This window comes from Talpa occidentalis, unplaced genomic scaffold (assembly GCF_014898055.3).
Source record: "Talpa occidentalis isolate TD23 unplaced genomic scaffold, MPIMG_talOcc4v2.1 talOcc4.6, whole genome shotgun sequence".
Lineage (NCBI taxonomy): Eukaryota > Metazoa > Chordata > Mammalia > Eulipotyphla > Talpidae > Talpa > Talpa occidentalis.
In genome coordinates this window covers 123826663-123847367 of record NW_023604972.1, presented here as the reverse complement: position 1 = coordinate 123847367, position 20705 = coordinate 123826663, and the positions used below count along the sequence as shown (strand labels likewise).

General features: G+C 42.8%; 1 protein-coding gene across 2 annotated transcripts in view; it reads right to left on the bottom strand.

Moving 5' to 3' along the window:
• The window catches only part of ZFR (zinc finger RNA binding protein), a 79452-nt gene extending 59651 nt beyond the window's left edge, over window positions 1-19801 (bottom strand). For both annotated transcript variants that reach the window (XM_037530412.2, XM_054688297.1), the window contains exons 1-2: window positions 19675-19801; window positions 19290-19389 (exon numbers count right to left, since the gene is read on the bottom strand). In XM_037530412.2, coding sequence (XP_037386309.1) covers window positions 19290-19389; window positions 19675-19711 — 137 coding nt within the window. In that variant the 5' untranslated portion in view covers window positions 19712-19801. The remainder of the gene's footprint in view (window positions 1-19289; window positions 19390-19674) is intronic.
• Window positions 19802-20705: the final 904 nt, after the last annotated feature.

Below are 20705 nucleotides of genomic sequence, written 5' to 3'. Positions count from 1 at the left end.
ACAAGAACTGGGATACAGGCCAGAGGCGCAGGAGGGTGAGAGAATTCACCAGAGACAGAGCAGGGGACAGAACAGACAGACTGACCGAAAGCACTGCTGAGGGGAGCAGCAGGCGGGACAGGAGAGGTCTGCCGCCCCCTGTGGGTCTCTCCCTGGCCGCCGAGAAATCGAACTTGCATGCAGAGGCTGCAGATAGCTTCAGAGTGCAGCGCTCAAGCCCCTGCGTCATGGGGGAGGCCCAGCTTCAGTAAGTTTTAAACTGGGAAAACTAGTATCAATAAATCATGAAATAAAGATAAAGATAACATGGGTAAGAAATACTTGAAAAGTCAGACATAATAAAGTGGAAAAGTATTTCTCCTGAGGGGAAGAAAAGAGAAGTAAAAGAGTAAAAACAATCTTCATACTCTTGTACTTAACCTGGAGGTTAACAGCTCCCTACCTGCTTACCAAAAAGTAAAGAGAGCCAGGGGTCTTACCAAAATAGAGAGCCAACTAAAATCACCAGATATTTAAAGAAAGTCAATCATAAATGCAAAACAAGTAAGAATGACCCTGTGGGAAACAGGTATCTCAAAGGCATCAGATAAGAATTTTAAAAAACTGTAATTTGTATCCATAAAACAAGAACTTTACACCACTTAGAAAATAAGTTGAGGAGTAAATATAAAATAAAGATGACACTGAATGTATGAGGTCCAATATCCATCCAGAAGGACTTTTAGAGGGAAAAGAAAAAGATGAAAGAAATTAAGAAATAAAATAGCCCACCCTTGAAGTGAGGTGTAACTTTTCAAAATCAAAGGGCCTACAGAGTGTAAAACAGAATGAAAGAACCAGGGCCTCCCTGGTGGCGCAAGGGTTAAGATGTAACCTATGAGGCTATCAGCAGCCACTGCAGCACCGAGTTCGATCCCCGCCCAGTGAGCTACCCATATGGCACAGCAGACCTCTCCTGACTCACCCTCTGCTCCCCTCAGCAGTGTATTTCAGTACATCTGCCCACTCTTGTCTCTGGTGAATCATCTCACTCTCCACACATCTGGCCTGTACCCCAGTTCTTGTATGCATAAATAAATAAATAAATCTTGGGGCTTCCCTGGTGGCGCAGGGGTTAAATCGCAGCACCATGAAGCTATCGCCAGCCACTGCAGCACAAGTTCGATCCCGGCCAGGGAGCGGACCCACATGGCCCACCAGACCTCTCCTGTCTCCCTGCTGCTCCCCTCAACAGTCTATTTCAGTAGATCCACCAGTTCTGCTCCCCACTCTGTCTCTGGTGCATCCTCTCACCCCCCCACACCTGTGGTCTGCACCCCATTTCTTACATGCATAAACAAACAAAAATAAATCTTTAGGACCTCCCCTGGTGGTGCAGGCAGTTGAGCGCAGCAGTGTGAAGCTGTCCGCAGCCTCTGCAGCGCCAGTTTGATCCTGGCTGGTGAGGGTCCCACATGGCACAGCAGTCTGTCTCGCCCGCTGCTCCCCTCAGCAGCGTATTTCGTCAGTCTGCCTGTTCTGTTCCCCACTCTGTCTCTGGTGAATCCTCTTACCCTCCCACGCATCTGGCCTGTACCCCAGTTCTTGTATAAATAATCTTTATAAATAAATCTTTAAAAATAATCTTTAAAAAAAGAACCATGCCTAGAGATATATAGCATTTTTGCAACACATCAAGACCAAAAAATAAGAAATACAAAAATTCAAGTCTCCAGAGAGAAGAAAAATAAAGTCAGCTAACATACAACCAAAAGAAAAGCAGACTTCATATTGATAACATTAATGACTAGAAGACAATAGGGCACTATCTTCAAAATTCCAGGGAAGCAGAGAATTGGACAATAGGCAGAAGACCAGAAGCTTGAAACTTATCAAGAAATATATGATCCAGGGCCTCTCAGGTGGCGCAGCAGGTTGAGCGCCGTTTTGTGAAGCTGTCCGCAGCCTCTGCAGCGTGGGTTCGATCCCAGCAGGCCGGCAAGAATCCCACATGGCGCAGCAGACCTCTCCTGACTCGCCCACTGCTCCCCTCTGCAGTGTATTTCAGTCAGTCAGCCTGTTCTGTTCCCCACTGTGTCTCTCTGGTGAAATCCTTTCACCCCCCTACCCCCGCATCGCTGGCCTGTACCCCAGTTCTTGTATGCATAAATATTTAAAAAAATAGGAAATATGAATAAAGCATTAAAAAAAAAAAGAAATACGTGATCCAGGTAAAAGACATCAAACACAGTTGAGCAATTACAGAATGTAAAAAAGGAATTATAATCATAGAATAGTACTTACTGTACAATAAACACTACTTATACAACCAGAATGAAACAGATTTTCCTTTGAAGCTTTAGAATCAAATTATAGAAGCAAAACTCAATTTTAGAATCAAAATTATAGAAGATAAACTATGACTTAAGAACCTAAAAGAAATGTTACCACAAATGAAATTGTATTTTAAATTGTGGGATGAGGTAGGGAAAGAAGAAAGTAAAGCACAAGAGTTTCAAGATTCTTTTCCTAGCTTACGCAGCTACTGCGTACCTGTGATGGAACCAGAAATGGAATGAACTGTTTGAAGTAACAGAAATAGTCATCTGACTGAATATAGGAAGAGAAATAAGAAGCATCGAAGGGCAAGTTCTAACTATGACTGTAGGAAATCAAACTATAACAGAGTTGATAAATTAAGACAGAAAACAGCACAGTAGTTAGTTAGTGATATGGAGGTTAGAAATAAAACCAGAATGCATTAAAGGGGAAATGGAACTGGGAGTTAAAAAAAGGAAAGGAAATGCTATTTTCATTATTAGCCCCTCTACACCATTTTTTATTAGATAAGTTATTAGAGATAACTGGATAGAATTCTCTAACTGGCAACAGGAATGGCTAACAAACCAACTTAAATGTATCCTTTGCAGTTATTCTATCTCCAGTGTAATTTCTACATTTCTGGCCTCAACCTGAACCTACATGTGCTTTCAAATCCTACTAACATGACTTCGCTTTACATTATACTAAAATTAAAGTCATTACTTAAATTGAAATAACTTACATGTGCAAATCATTGGTCCACAAGTGGCCTAAAGCATTTCCCTACTTCCTTTAATTGCTATGGAACAGTGGTTCTCAAAATGTGAACCAAGGACTGCTATTCAAAGGGCCTTAGAGATTCTCCCCTTGTCAATCAGGAATTGCCCATTCCCCACTTAAGGAAACTTCCCTCTTCCAGCCTTGACTGTGGAAAAATGGGAGGAAAAGTCTTCCCTGACCAATCGTAACTACAAGCCAGCCTTCCCCAAGGTTTGGGCTCTGGAATTCACATTATGTGACCTGAAAAACTCCAAGCCAAGAATTTAGTTTAATGTATCTCTGGGCTGACAGAGATATGGTACAAAAATACATCTTTATGCTCTCTAGTATTCTAAGAAATGGGATCCGAATCAAAAAATCATAAAATTCGTAAGGAAACAAGTTACTACAAGCAAAAATTTGCAGTATAAAAATATCTGAAAGAGACTACAAGTACTAAGAATTATTGAAAATAATGTAAAAAGATGTATACTTAAAAAATGAAATATAGGGCCTCCCTGGTGGCGCTCCCTGGTTGAGCGCCACGCTGCGAAGCTGTCCGCAGCCTCTGCAGTGCCGGTTCGATTCCCCACCACCCAGGGAGAACCCCACATGGCGCAGCAGACCTCTCCTGCCTGTCCCGCTGCTCCCCTCAGCAGTGTACTTCGTCAGTCTGCCTGTTCTGCTCCCCACTCTGGCTCTGGTGAATTCTCTCACCCTCCCATGCTTCTGACCTGTACCCCAGTTCTTGTGTAAAAATAAGTAAATCTTTTTAAAAAAATGAAATATAGGATTTAAAAATTCTAATCAGAAACTCAGAAAAACATTACCTGATTAAACATGGCTAGTAAAAAATTAGTAAACTAGAAAATATCTATAAAAATCATAAAGGACAAAGAGATGAAAAATATTACAGAGCAAAAATCTGGAGAACATAATACAAAGGGTAACTTGTATCTAACTGAATTGCAAACAAAGAAAAAGAAAAGGAGAGAAAGAAAAGTATGAGATTTCCCAGCATTAATGCAAGACAACAATTCTCAGATTTAGGAGACCCAACAAACCCCTAAATCAGATTAAAGGAAAAGGAATTCTCGCCACAATCAACTAAGTGAAAATACCAAAGACAAGGAGTAACACAAGCAGTCTAAGAAAAAAAATTGCTTAGAGACGAAGTGACATGAGGAAGGTAAATTAAAAATATTTTGAAGGGAGAAAAAAAAATCCAAACTGACTTATTTTTTTAAAGATTTATTTATTTATTTACTTTATTTATACAATAGCTGGGGTACAGGTCAGAGGCGCGGGAGGGTGAAAGAATTCACCAGAGACAGAGCAGGGAGCAGAACAGGCAGACAGATCGAAAGCACCGCTGAGGGGAACAGCAGGCAAGACAGGAGAGGTCTGCCTCGGCATGTGGGAATCTCCCTGACCGGCTGGGAATCTAACCCGAGCTGCAGAGGTTGTGGACAGCCTCACAGCTCTGCGCTCAACTCACCACAGGAGAGGCCCAGACTGACTTATTTAAAGGACATTCTTAAGGACTTACCTTAGGAGGAATAATTTCAGGAAGAATGAATGTTAACTCAAAATAAGTGGTAAAGATGAGATAAATGTGAACCATCACTGAATATATAAAACTGTGGTCAACAGTGACTGGTTGTGAGGTTAAAAATATATAAAATATGATACAGCGAAAGTACAAAAATTGGGGGAACTGTGGTTTGTTCATCAAGGTGAAGGCATTTTAAAATCCCTATACTGTTTAATAGGAAAAATAATGATTAACATTACAGAAGGTGAAACAGTCATGATAAATTTCTAGGTAAACTACTAGAACAGAAGCAGACCCTTTAATTTTTGACCTTGTAAAAGGAAAAAGGTGTAAGGCTCAAGCAAGAAAATGTGGACAACTTACATTACTTACATTATTAAATGAGCTTTTTCTACCCTGGAAAATACACTGTGTGTGTGTTTCAATTTTGAATAAAACGGCAAACGAATTTATAGATAAATTTTTTTTTTCTTTTTTCATGGTGCACAAAACACAGTATGACCTTATGCTCAACACTGTTGGGTTTTTTCAGGTCAAATTTAATGCTCAATATTATTGACCTTTTTCAGGCCAGGCTTTACAAAAATACTGACTGATTTCACCTCTTTAAATTAGATTTCATATTTTGTAGTGTTGAAGTATATCAAAGTTAAACTTCGCAGAATCAGCCAAAAGACAAACTATCTGTAATTATTACTTACATTTGCTATTTATGGTAGTCATTGCTTTCAATTCCTTCACATTGCTGTTCAAACAGTAACTTTATCATCACAGAAATTTAATTTCAGGCTCCATTTCTTCATAAAAACTAGAATAACCAATTCTACAATTTCTAACAACTCATTAGAAAGAGAGACTACAGGGGAAGTGGCATTTAAAAGTCATGAGAAGGGCCTCCCTGGTGGTGCAAGGAGTTAAGATGCAACCTATGAAGCTGTCCGCAGCCACTGCATCATGAGTTCGCTCCCACACAGGCCAGGGAGCAACCCACATGGCACAGCAGACCTCCCCTGATTCGCCCGCTGCTCCCCTCAGCAGCGTATTTCAGTCAATCTGACTATTCTGTTCCCCACTCTGTCTCCGGTGAATACTCTCACCTCCCACACCTCTGACCTGTACCCCAGTTCTTGTAAGCATAAGTAAATAAATCTTAAAAAAAAAAAAAAAAATTGGGGCCTCCCCGGTGGTGCAGCGGTTGAGCGCTGGGTTGCGAAGCTGCCCGCGGCCTCTGCAGCACAGGTTCGATCCCCGGCTGCTCCCCGGCCACGAGAGGAGGGTCCCACATGGCGCGCAGACCTCTCCTGCCGCCCGCTGCTCCCCTCAGCAGTGTACTTCGGTCCTTATGCCTGCTCTGCTCCCCGCTCTGGCTCTGGTGAATTCTCTCACCCTCCCACGCTTCTGACTGTACCCAATGCATGTATAAACAAACAAACAAACAAACAAACAAATAAAACATGCCTCTATTAAAAAAAAAAAAAAACACGAAAGACATAAGAATTCTGCCTCTATAAACTTTTAGCAAAATGGGCTATTCTGAATCTTCCTACTAATTAGATGAGAATACTATATTCACTTCTTTTATACAGAGGGCTCATTCACTGATTCCTGAGTTTGAAAAAAAATTCATCCATGACATTGTATCTGAAGACTCAGTCTGAGATTTTGGTTATGCAATCAATTTCACCAGCATCATTAGAGTAGTGCTGTTTACTTCTTTCATCTTATTTATCTAATACTTGTTAAGTATCTTCCTCTATTTCTTTTCTTCCCTTTGCCAATATGGACAGAGAATGAACAATTCTGAATCCTAAACTGTGCTGAAGGAAATCAAAAGCCAACTATAAAAGTAGTGTCTCTACTTTCTTAAAAGGTGATGTAATACTCGGGCAATGCAATATATCCTCTAGTTATCTCCTGTCACATTACTCTTTTTGGGCGATTCCAACTTTCTGTTTTCCTATTGCGTTAGTCTTTTTTAGCACAGCTGGGAATAAGTGATGAGCAAAGAGGAAATTCTCACTAGGATAGTAAAATAGTAAAATGTGCTGATATATTAAAATACTGTACTGTCAATCTTAGTTATAAAAAAGATCCAATGGATCTATATGGCAATTGAAAGGTAAAATTATTTTATTTTAAAAACTAAACCTCCCTGGTAACCTAAGGGTTGTCAGCCCTATCACCTTTATCACCTGAATTCAATCCCTGGCCAGGGAGCTAACTCATTTATGATGCAGCCACCATTCCCCTTAAATCTGCCTGTACTGCTCCCTACTCTGTCTCTGGTGAATCCTCTCACTCTGCAAACCCGTGCCTCTGGCCAACGCCCCAGTTCTTTTTTGCTAAATAAATCTTAAAAAACAAAAGGCCCAGAACCTCCCTGGTGGCACAGGCGGTTGAGCGCTGCACCGTGAAGTTGTCCACAGTCTCTGCAGTGCCGGTTTGATCCTCGCCGGCCTCAGAGCAACCCACATGGCAAATAGACCTCTCCTGTCTCGCCTGCTGCTCCCCTCAGCAGTGTACTTCATCAGCCTGCCTGTTCTGTTCCCCACTCTGTCTCTGGTGAGTCCTCTCACGCTCCCGCGCATCTGGCCTGTACCAGGGTTCTTGTATAAACAAATAAATCTTTAAAAAAAGTCAATCCCTTTATTTATAAATAGAACTGCTCAGAAAAGACTCACAAATTAAAGGATACAATAAAAGCTAGGGCCCTAAGTTAGCAAAAGAAAAGTGTTCTATACCTTTTTATATTCAAGAAAAACATATTCTTCATCATTTCTCAAACAGTATTTCTTCAGGGAAAAGTATGAATATTCACACTGAGTGAAATGAAAAGAACTAAAAATAATCTGTCACTTCAGGGCAGTTTTTACTGTTGATTTTTAGTTTCCTTTTTAAACTTACTCTAAGTATTTTCAGTAATTCTGGGATTTTATAAAGGTGACTAAGCCTGCACAATAAGATCCTGGAGTCCTTTAAATACAGTCAGGACAACCAGATATTCTGAAAGCGATGGACAGCCAATGAAGGATTTTAACCATAAGTGCCGTGATTAAATTTACATTTTATAACAACCATTCTGCTTAGAGTAAAAATTGGTTTGGGACAGGCAGGACTGGGGGAGTGAGGAAGCTACAAAGCTCTTCATAAATCAACATTCTCTGCTGTTGACATGGTTATTTAAAATGCTTTCTTGCTGCTTTTCAAAAAAAGTGTCAATTTCTTCTAGTATCTTTCAAGGACTTTTTTGCTGACTAGTATACAAGATATAACACATTTTGTACAATGTATCTTTTCTAAGAAATAAGAAATGGATTTAAAAATTTACTTTCACTAATTAATCTTCAAACAATGCTTACCAATATTTCAAACCCATTTGGCCTGTAGGACCCTCAAGTATTACCTGAATACTAAATCAGACTAAATAACTTAAGATTTGTTTATTTATACAAGAACTGGGGTACAGGCCAGATGCTCGGGAGGGTGAGAGGATTCACCAGAGATAGAATGGGTAACAGAACAGGCAGACTGACAAAAATACACTACTGAGGGGAGCAGCAGGTGAGACAGGAGAGGTCTGCCAAGCCATGTGGGACCCTTGCAGGCCGGCCGGGATCAAACCAGAGCCACAGAGGCGGACAGCTTTACAGTGTGGCGCTCAACTACCTGCGCCACCAGGGAGGCCCTAAATAACTTATTTTAAGGACTATTTTATACTAGTCCTTATGTAGCTCGAAATGATTAGATTCTGGTTTTCCTAACATGGCTACCCATTAAAATTACACAAAAGATGTGTTAACTTACCACATGTTAACTTATCAAACTTAACCCAGCCTCTCTAAAGTCCTAACACTGTTTTTTTGATTTATGACGCTACATTCTCCCAGTTCTCTGCCCAACCAGTATTTGTTTCCTTTTACTTTTAAACACAGATATACTCCAAGTTGGTAACCACAACTTAATTCTATTTTTCTTCAAGTCATTCAAAACTACTAAATGTTTGATGTGTGCCAGGAATGGTACCTCCTCTGGTTTCATCCATACAGCTGCAATGGTGGATTTTCATCATATAAATGATATCTGTAGGGCCTCACCTGGTGGCACAGCGGTTGAACGCTGGGCTGCAAAGCTGCCCGCAGCCTCTGCAGCGCCGGTTCAATCCCCAGCCGCTGGCAAGGGTCCCACATGGTGCAACAGACCTCTCCTGTCTCACCCGCTGCTCCCCTCAGTAGTGCATTTTTGTCAGTCTGCCTGTTCTATTCCCCGCTCTGGCTCTGGTGAATTCTCTCACCCTCTCGGGCTTCTGACTATACCCAGTGCTTGTATAAATAAATCTTTAAAAAAAAGTTTAAAAAAAAATGATTATCTGTAGATTATACTTCAAACCATTAGCCCTTTTTGAGAGCCATATCCCGATGCCTACTGGATAAAACAGCTAACATTGATGGCAATACAATGTGTGTTAAGTACTGGTATGAGCTTTACAAACATTCTCTTATCAAATTCCCAAAATACCATGAAGAGTGTAAAGGCCTTCCAATATGCTGATAACATTCTAATTTTAATCTGGGTTAAGGTTATAAAGGTGTTTATAACATTTCATCAGCTTATACTCTTTTTATATTTTTTAAGATTTATTTATTTATGCATACAAATGCTGGGGTGTAGGCCAGAGGTGAGTGCATTCACCAGACAGAGTAGGGAGCAGAACAGGCAGATCTACTGAAATACACTGCTGAGGGGAGCAGCGGGCGAGACAGGAGAGGACTGCTGTGCCATGTGGGTAGCTCCCTGGCCAAGGATTGAACTCATGCTGCAGTGGCTGTAGACATCTTCATAGTGCTGATGCTTAACCCCTGCACCACCAGGGAGGCCTTATACTCTTTTTATATGTTCAGTTCTTCATATGTAGCTTTAATAAAAAAATTTAAAAAACCTCCATCCAATAATGGATTAATATTTATCTCTAGTTTATAGATGAAGAACTTGAAATACTAAGAGATTGTTTGGCAAAGGTCACATGGCAGATAGTAAAGGGAATCTTTAGATTCAGCTCAGGTAGCCTGATGTCATAAGTCATTCACTCTTGGTTGTATCAATTCATCCACTTTCAAGCATATAAAGAATTCACATCTGGGGGCCACCCTGGTGGTGCAGGGGTTAAAGATGCAGAACTATGAAGCTATCACCAGCCACTGAAGTACATGTTGGATCCCCACCTGCCAGTGAGCTGACCCACATGGTGCAGCAGACTTCTCTTGCCTCACCCACTGCTCCCCTCAGCAATGTATTTCAGTAGTTCTGCCTGTTCTACTCCCCCCTGTCTCTAGTGAATCCTCTCACCACCCCCTCACCCTGGCCTACACCCCAGTTCTTATATGTATAAGTAAATAAATCTTTAAAAAAAAAAATCATATTTGCACTGGCTTAACAAATTTCCTTTGCTTAAAATGACCTTGCCTCAGTTTTAGAAGACAATAAAGTCTACCTCGAACTCAAAATCCTCCAGTTCCCTATTTTAGTTTGTATTTAAAACTCATCTGTGATTGTTATCATGTATAATTATTTGTAGGTATACCCATCCCTACTCTTATTCCCCAGAAATAAGAACAAGGACTATGTGTACTATAGATGTTCATTGAATATTTTAAGTTATTCCCTACAAATGCATATTTTAATATACATGAGGAAACTAATATTAATCCCCACGCAAAAAGCACCCCAATGTAATTTGTCCTCTGTAAACATAAATTAGAGCTGCACTGCACAAAGCTTTCACAAAATATTAAGAAATCTCACTTTGAACAAGCACTCAAATTTTGATTATTGTGGAGCCAAGATAGCTTACGGACAAGCACAGCAGATGTACTTACCTATAATCATGAGTTCTAACATACTTTGTCAATTATTACATATATAAACTCAAAATTGTCTTCTGATTCACCTGATGACACATCTCTGAAAGATAATTTGGCTGTTTTGCCTTTTGTGACAAATACCTGTACATTACAAACCAGCTGTGAATAAGTAAAGTCTATCTCTGAGCCTTCTATTTTAATTCAGTGATCTATTTGTATATTCTGTACCAATACATTTTCCTGTTTAATAAAGCTTTAGTATCTGATAATAATAAGATCTTCCTTATCTTAAATTGATGATCATGACTACCTATAAAGACTCTCTTATTATCAACATCAAATCTCTTTATCAAATTACCCCAAAAATCCTAAAGAACTTTTTCTTGGAATTACAATGAAGATCTAGATTACTCAGAAAAAAACTGATCACTTGATGTTATTGTTTTCACTCCATGAACACAGTCCATTTTCATTTATTTATGTCTTTTCTATTCCATTGTACTTTTTCCTTAAAGTATTTTAAATATATCATTAGTTTTATTTCTACCTACTTAATAGGTTTTGTGGTTATAAATAAACAAGCCTTAATGTGAAATTTAATAATCTTATTTGGTATTATCAAAAGAGGAATGTTACTGCTTTCTGCTAGCTCTTAGACCCAGAAAATAGCTGAATACCATTTCTCACAGTTTACATGCAAATAATAAAAACTTTCTTTCATATTAAATTGACATTTTCCAACAGATGTGCTCATTTCAGATGTCACATTTTCGTAATTGAAATTTTTTCATCATTATGTATATTATGGTTATCTGTAATCAGTGAGTGATGTTTGATGATACTATTTTGACTGTTTTGGTGTGCTACAAACTGTTTGGCATTTTTCAGCGTGGCTGAAAAATGTATGTGTTCTGGGGTCTCCCTGCTGGCATAGGGTTAAAGTCTCAGTGCTATCAACAGCCACTGAGACCAGAGTTTGATCCTCAGACAGGGAGCTAACCCACATGGTGCAGCAGGCCTCTTTTGTCTCACCCAGTGCTCCCTCCATGTATTTCAGTAGATCCATCTGTTCTGCTTCCCACTCTATCTCTGGTGAATGCTCTCATCCCCCCCTCTGGCCTACACCCCAGTTCTCGTATGCATACATAAACAAAAACAAATTTTTTTTTAAAAAGTGTATGTTCTGACTATTCTACCTACAAGCTAGTTCCCTTGTATCCCTTCTCCTTGCACCACCAGATTTCCCAAAACTTTATTGAATTTAGGCCACTAAAAAACTAGAAATTATTAACCCTAGTGAGGGAAGGCAGAAATGTAGTCCTCTTGTACCAATAGCTAGCCAAGTTTTGAGTGCAAAAGGAAGCTCTTGAAGAAAGTTAAAAGTACTACTCCAGGGCCTCCCCTGGTGGTGCAAGCGGTTGAGCGCTGCACTGTGAAGCTGTCGCAGCCTCTGCAGCGCCAGTTTGATGGCGGCCGGCCCATGAGGGTCCCACCTGACGAGGCAGACCTCTCCTGTCTCACCCGCTGCTCCCCTCAGCAGTGTATTTCAGTCTCTCTGCCTGTTCTGCCCCCTGTTCTGTCTCTGGTGAATCCTCTCACCCTCCCGCGCATCTGGCCTGTACCCCAGCTCTTGTGTAAATAAATAAAAATCTTTGGGAAAAAAAAAATACTACTCCAATGAATACATGAGTAAGAAAGTGAAAACAGTTTATTGTTGATATGGAGACAATTGTGAGTGGTTTGGATACAAGACCCAACCAGTTACAACCTTCCTTAAGCCAATGCCTAATCCAGAGCAAGGCTCTAACTCTTCAATTCTAGGAAGGTGAACAGAGGTGAGGAAGCTACAGAAAAGTGTGAAGCTAACAGAAGCTGGTTCATGAGTTGTAGAAACCATCTCCATAAAAGTGCACAGTGAAACAAAAAGTGCTGATGTAGAAGGTGCAGCAAATGATTCCAGAAGATCCAGTTAATGTAACTGATGAAGGGTCTCCCTGGTGGCCTAGGGGTTAAGTCTCAGTGCTATCACCGAAAATGCCCTCCTGTGGCAAAGTGGCCTGAGTTCAGCCTGAGTTATATCCCCAGACAGGGAGCTGACACACATGGCACGGCAAACCTCTCCCGTCTTGCCCACTATTCCCCTCAGCAGTACCCTTCAGGAGATCCACCTACTCTGCCCCACCCCCCGCTGTCTCTGGTGAATCCTCTCATCCCGCACCTCTGTCCTACGCCCCAGTTCTTCTACGCAAAAATGAAATTGAAATCTTACAATAAAGGAATAATTCTTGAAAAATAGATAACTGATAAGGTGACTACAATAAAGGAAAGATTTTCAATCTTAGAGGCCATCTACGACTTTCCTATCTAGGGAGAAGACCATACCTGACTTCAAAGGACAGGCTGCCTCTTATCAGGGGTTAACGCAGCTGGGGACAAAGTTTAAGTCAGTGCTCACTTACCATTCTCAAAATCCTAAAGTGCTTAAGAATTCTGCTAAATCTACATTGCCCCTTCGCTATCAATGGAAAAATAAAGCCTGGATGACAGCACAGGATTACAACATAGTTTACTGAGTATTTTAAATCCACTGTTGAGATTTACTGCTCAGAAAAAGATTCCTTCCAAAACAATTACTACTCACTGACAACGCACATGTCGTCACCCAAGAGTTCTGATGGAGATGGACCAGGATCAATGTTGTCTCCATAACTGCTAATACAACATCCATTCTGCAGTCCATAGATCAAGGGATGTTATCTTGATTTTCAAGTCTCAAGAAATACATCTCATATGGTTAATACTACCATCGACAGCGACTTCCCCGATGGATCTGGACAAGATAAACTGAAGACCTTTGGGGAAGGATTCACCACTCTTGCTGGCATTAAGAACATTCATGATGTGTGGGAGAAGGTAAAATTACCAACATTAATGGGAGCCTGGAAGCTGACTCCAATCCCTAGGGATGGCTTTGAGGGGTTCAAGACTTCAGTGGAGAAAGTAACTGCCAACATAATATAAAAAACAAGAGAACTAGAAGTAGAGACTAAAAGATGTTACTGAATTGTTACAACCACACAATAAAACTTAAATAGATGAGTTGTTACTTATGGATAAGCAGAGAAAGTGGTTTCTTGAGATGGAATCTATTCCTGAGGAAGAAGCTGTGAACACTGTTGAAATAACAACAAAGTATTAGAATATTACAGAAGCTTAGTTTAAACTAAGCAGCATCTGAGAGGACTGTTAAAAAGAAATCTCTTGTGAAAGGAAGAGTTGGTAGATATGAGAAACTTCACTGTTTAATTTTAAGAAAATGCCTCTCTCTTCACCTTTAGCAACCATCTCTTGATCAGTCATCAAGAGGCAAGACCCCTCCACAGCAAAAAAGGTATGTATCAGAAGACTCAGATGATGGTTAGCCTTCTTTAGCAATAAAGTATTTTTAAATTACATTATTTGTATAAACATAAAGTGACGACAAATTTAACAGACCACAAGGTAATGTAAACACAACTTTTTCATGCACTGAGAAACAAAAAAAATGTGATTCACTTTACTGCAGTGGTCTGGAAATAAACCTGCAGTTATCTCCAAGGTGTGCCTATATAGTAAATACAAGTATCGACAAAGGAGTTCTTTTAAAACCCTAATAGTAGCAGTGTTCAAGTCACTAAGAAATTTAGTATTGGTAAAATGCTTTCTGAAAATCAGGCCTAGAAAGTTTTATACTTACTCTTCACCTCAAGGCATGTTAGGTGAAGAAAGTGCATCTCAAAAAGGAACAAGCGACTGAAGTGGCTAGAGATGGGATTTAAATCCCAAAACAGACTAGCTTCAGATTCATGTTCTTTACATTAAAGTACATTGTAAGGTAATATACGGAAGGCAAGCACACACCTTAAACATTCTATACAGGTACATTTTGTCTCTGAAAGCTCTTAATTTCATATACAGGAGTATCAACGAAACAGCATTTCTTCAATAAAAAGCATTTCCCCCTTTTGGGTAGAAATTTTTCATTATTCCAAACTCATTCATGCAATTTAAATCCTAAGATTTCTGATTCAACAATGGAAGAGCTGATATAATTAGCAGTTGCAGTAATTTTTTTAAAAATAGATCCAGTAAATTTCCACCACCAGGATTGGTTTCAAAAACCTGTTCACCTGGTTTTTTCACCTTCTCAGTTAGTGATTATATCTTTTTTTTTTTTTTTTTTTAACCATGCTAGGGGTTACTTTTAGTCTTTCCTTCAAGACACAATATTCTTCACACTGCACTCAAATAAAAAATAAAAATAAGAGGATAAAAAAGGAAAATTCACTAGCTAAGCAGTCCACCCAAGTTATCTTAATGATATAAAGAAATACTTATCCTTTAGGAACAGATGTCCTGCAGTAGATCAAGAATCACTAGATGAGATGCTTGGTTAGATGAGATGCTTAATTTAACATGCTACCCAGATAACAGTCAAAATCCACTTAAACACTAACCATTTAACATCATTTGTAAGACTGAGAATATGGGGGCTAAATAATTATTTTGAATCTTCACACAATCTTTACTTGTCTTTTAATCCAAAAATTACTAGATATAAAAAGGGCTTTGAAAAGGTTATGAAATTATTATTTCAGGTAGCTAATTTTATTGCTGGCACAACATTTAAATGATACACTAAGAATTATATACAAGACAAAAATAATTTAAGCACAAGCTAAAGATTAGATTATCCAGGTGACAAACATCTTGACTAAATAGAACTGATTTATGTCCACAGCTTTCCTAAACTAATGGGAAACTGGCTATTTAAAACTCTCAAAGAAGGGCCTCCCTGGTGGCACCAGTGGCTAAGACGCAACCTATGCCTATCCACAGCCACTGCAGCACGAGTTCGATACTCGGCCAGGGAGCAACCCACCTGGTGCAGCAGACCTCTCCTGCCTCACCCGCTGCTCCCATCAGCAGTCTATTTCAGTCAATCAACCTGTTCTGTTCCCCACTCTGTCTCTGGTGAACCCTCTCACCTCTGGCCTATACTCCAGCTCTTATATGCATAAATAAATAAATCTTTAAAAAAAAAACTCTCAAAGAAAAGGTCATGACCCACTAATAGTAAAATATAAAGAAACTACATATTATATTACACATGTATGCCACAAATCCCCTTCAAAAACTGAAAAATTGGGCCTCCCCGGTGGCGCAGCAGTTGGGCGCTGGGCTGCGAAGCTGCCTGCAGCCTCTGCAACACTGGTTAGATCCTCAGCCAAAGGCGAGGGTCCCACATGACATGCAGACCTCTCCTGTCTCGCCCGCTGCTCCCCTCAGCAGTGTATTTCATCAGTCTGTCTGTTCTGCTCCCTGCTCTGGCTCTGGCGAATTCTCTCACCCTCCCGCGCTTCTGACTGTACCCAGTGCTTGTATAAATAAATAAATCTTTTAAAAAAAAAAAAAAACTGAAAAATTTCTGAAGACTTGTGTCACTGTTATGGAGTAAAAAAAAGATTTTGATCCTACAAAATACTAGAACTACTAGTTTTTCTATTGAGAATTCTCTCACATTCTTTGCTATCCTAAGCTCCTTATAAACTATTAATTTTTTCCCAAGATTATAAAATTAGACATGTCTATCTAAAATGTCTATTTTCAAACAAAAAATTATACTCATTTATCTAGTCACATTCTCTTGTCATATAACCATCCCCATTTTTCCAACATGTTTGAGATCTGCCTTGTCCTACACATTCCAAACAAACGTTCTACCAGAAACATATATAAATTTAAATGTAACAAGGAAATAACATTTCCCACCCCCCATGGGGGTGTGGGGGAAACACACAAAGATCAGAAAACAGAAAAATTACATTTGCAAGAATGGAAAATGGCGTAATAGCCTGCCGTACAAAAATACACAAAGCAGAAAGAAAAACATTTAGTAGCTGATGGAGTATGAAGCACAAAAAACAAGTAAGTGCTTATCACAAAAATGTTTAGTATGCATTATACAAATGAAATATTTGGTTAATCAGTAGCAAAACTAAGAGATCTTTATGTCTTAAGGAATCTTGCTCTCTAGTGTGTCATTATGCCAAAAATTAAGAAGCAAAAAAGGTCCAAATTTAAAACAAGTGTCATCAAATACCATACAAAGCTATAACCAAGGAAACTAAGAACCAGAATTAAATCTCAAGTAGGATAGCTGCTTGGCAGGTGGCATGTGCAACTATTCACATTATCTACATGGAAATGTTCAAGATCTCCCTCAGTTTGCATCCTTCAAAATTTTTGCAAAGTATGCCTCGATCTTCTGTCTAAAAGGAAACTATTAGACACTGTAAACGATTTCTAAACAGGAAGAAAAATGAACATCACTGCTTTTCTTGCCTATGCTTTTACTGATAACCAAAGTTTAGCATTAGTGAGTTTGATTTCTATTAAAAACAAAGAATTTTCAAGCACTATATATAGCGTATATAATAGAACACCTTAGTTTTGTTGATACAAGCAAAAGTCATGTCCAAAGACTAGTCCACACACAATCTAATTTAATTTAAATCGTAGCTACAGTTTACTGAAACTTCCTAAGATTCAAAGCCAAAGAAAAATTCAGTACAGAAATTCTGTAATGGTTTCCTATACTGGGATAAAATACAGTCATAAAAATATTTATCCAGGGCCTCCGCTAGTAGCGCAGTGGTTGAGCACTGGGCTGCGAAGCTGCCGGTGGCCTCTGCAGCGCCAGTTCAATCCCTGACCACGGGCGAGGGTCCCACATGGCCCACAGACCTCTGCTGCCGCCCGCTGCTCCCCTCAGCAGTGTATTTCGTTGCTCTGCCTGTTCTGCTCCCCGCTCTGGCTCTGGTGAATTCTCTCACCCTCCCGCGCTTCTGACTGTACCCAGTGCTTGTATAAATAAATAAATAAATAAATAAATCTTAAAAAAAAAATTTTTATCCAAAAATGATTAACTTTGAAATTGCGTTGCCTCCTCTCATTTCTATCTGTAGGTTTGCATTAGTCTTTCAAAACTTCCATAAAGAACCCGCTACACTTTCAATAAACAGTTAATAATCCAACAAATCTATCACTCTTCCCACAGTAACAGAAGAAATTTTTATTGGTTAAAAACAGTCTTGTCTGGAACACATAGTACTTGGGTAGCAGTAGATTTATGGACAGATGTTGACTATCTCGTTTCCCAGAAAAAAAAAAAAACTTGATTTTTTTCCCCTCTCTCCCTGAAAACTATTTGCCCTAAAGGTTCTATATCCAAGTAGCTGAGGCTTTGTTACAAGCCATTTAATTATCACAAATTATAAGCAAAGAATATCTGAAAAGTTTCTAGATTTTGCCCCCATAATTTGTCATCTCAGATCTTGAGATGAGCCCTAAGATAATCCTAAAAGTGTCACATTTCAGTAGCATCCAGTAATTAGCAAAATACCAATTTCATCAATAGTCACACATTTTAACATCGCCTAAAATCAACAGGGCCTTAAACACTGTCCTATTTTGATTGGCAGCAATTTTTAGTGATACATAAAATGATACCCCTTTACAATAAAAGGTTTCTCAGAATTCCATAAAACCTACGAACTTTATTTCTCAGAATCATCCATTTTAATCCAAAGAAATAGCACAATCTCATTTTACAGATGTGCAAATGAAAGCCCAAATAAGTGATGTCCTCAAAGTCATTAAAAGCAAGAGCAAGAGAGACCTGGGTTCCAAGCCGGGTCTTCTGGTTCCTAATGAAAAGCTCCCCGTTACATTACCAGGCCCGCCGCCTGAAGTGAAAGAAATTAAAAACAAAACCAAACCCAAGCCAACCCTGCGTTTAACAAACAGCTAATACACCTAATCCACAGACATTTCCTCTGTGGAAAGATGATCGCTCAGCAGGCCTGTATGCTCGAGGCCTCACTCCAGAGACTGTCAACATTGTCACAGACTCAAAAATTTAACCACCAAAAACAAAAAATAAACACCCGCTAGGTTTTCTTTTGATAAGGCGTGTAATTAGCCAGACACTTCAAAAATGCACTTCTCTCAAGGCTCAGCTTCCACCTGGCACCGCACCTCAGTTCAGAGCAGCTCCCCGTCGCCCCATCCCCGTGCCGGGGGGCAGGATCCCCATCCCGTCCCCCGGGGCCCGACTCCACAGCCGCCCGGGCGGAGGCCGCCCGCGCACCCGCCCCGCAACTTCGCGCGTCCTTCGCCGTCTCCCCCCAGACAATTCACAGGTGGTTGGTGTTTACACGTCTCCTCGCAGGGAGAACTAAAGGAACTCAACGAACGCGGCGACATCCGCCGCCGGCGCGCAGGCCCGGGCGGAGGACCCCACGGAGCGGGTCCCCGAGAAAACGACACGTCGTCGAGACTCGGGGGGCCGCGCCCGGGGCGAGGGCGGGCCCGGGAGGCGCCGCGGGAGAGGACGGGGCCGCGCCACGCGGCCCCCCCCGGAGCCGGCACCCCCGCCCCACCCGGGGGGGAGGGCGGAGGAAGGGCCGGGCCGTCGGGGGCGGGGGAGATCCGGCGCCGCGGCCGCGCTCCCTCCCTCGGCCGGCCGGGCGGGGCGGCGAGTCGCCTCCCAGGCCGCGGGAGGCCATTTTAGCTGCTGGGCCGCGAAGGCCCCCGCGGCCCCGACCCTCGGCGGCCCCGAGCTGCCGCCCTGCGGGGCCGCTCCCGGCCGGGCCGGGCCGGGCGGGGCGGGCGAGGCCGGGGCGCGGGGCCGCCGGGCGGGGCCGGCGCGGGGGCGTCGGGCGCGGGGGTCGCGGCGCAGGGGGAGGCGGGAGGGGACGGGCGGGAGCCGTTACCTATACTGGGCCGCAGCCGCCGCCGCCGCCGCCCCGCTGTGGGTGAATCCAAAGTAGTTGCCGGTCGCCATTTTGGCATCTTCCCCCAGCCGGCTGGGCACTGCGGCGGGCGCGCAGAGTCGGGTCCCATGGCGGGAGGAGAGGCGCGCAGGGGCCGAGGCGCCGAGGGAGGGCGGGGGAGGGAGAGAGAGAAGCGCCGTGAGAAGCCGCCCTCGCCGGGCCCGGCCGCCCGCCCCCCGCCCGCCTCGCGCTCCCGCACTCACTCGCACGCCCCGGCGGCGGCCGCCGCCTCCTCCCCGGCGCCAGCCCCAGCCCCCGCGCCTCCCCGCCGCCCGGGCCGGGGCCGGGGCCGGGCCGGGGCCGCGGCGGGGCACATTATACTCACCATAGGTGAAGGAAACTACAGGGCATATGGGAATCATGGGCTCGGGCTGCTGCTGCTGAACTCTGAACTCTCACCCGCTGCCTCCCTCCTCAGCCCCGCTCCTCCTCAGCGGAGAACAGACCGCCGCCTCCCGCCGCACTGCGCAGGCGCCCCCGCGCGCGGCACCCTGGGAGCTGTAGTTCCCCCGCCTTCGCGGCTCGGCGGCGCGGGCTGGGGCCTCCGCCCGGGTGTGGCGCGAGGCCGCCGGCTGGGCGGGCGGCCCGGGCCGACGCCCACGTGGGGGACACGGCGAGCGGCCGCCCCGACGGCGGAGGAGCGGGAGGGGGGCGCCTCGGCTGGGCCTGGCGGAATCCGAGACTGACCGGGGCCGGTGACGTCTGTCAGCCTGGTCTTGTTACTTTTCACTCTTTTCTTTCACTTTCACAGGTGCGCCTGTTCCCTCGCGCTCAGGCTGCGCCCCATCACTTTTCATCAGAATTTGGCTGGATTCATTCGCGTTCGCCCTCATTCCTCGCGTTCCGCCTTCCGATCCCTAGCCTCTTGAGGGGTTCGGGGGAGAAGGGGAGAAGAAAAAGAATGGCAAGGGTGCTAATCTGTCGGACGCACCCCCAAATACCACCGCCTAACTCACCCCGTCCCGTCCTGCTCCCCCAGCCGCACCCACTCCCTGAGTCAGTCAGTGTGTCTGTGCCCACCCTCCTTAAGGTGTCAGGCACTGTTCTAGAGCCTGGGCACCCTGGAGGGAACAAAACGACTTTATATTGGGGGGCGGGGAGGGGACAGGGACCATAGCCAACTAAAGGGTATGTCGATGGTGTTGCCTGCCTGTTCTGCTCCCTGCTCTGTCTCTGGTGAATCCTCTCACCCCCCACACCTCTGACCTGTACCCCAGCTCTTGTATGCATAAATAAATAAATCTTTAAAAAAAAAAAAAAAGAAGAAAGCAGAGCAAGGGAGACAGAATAGAGCGAGGAGATGTTTTGTGTAAGATCCAAATAGGGTGTCCCTGGAGTAGAACCAGGGAGGAGTAG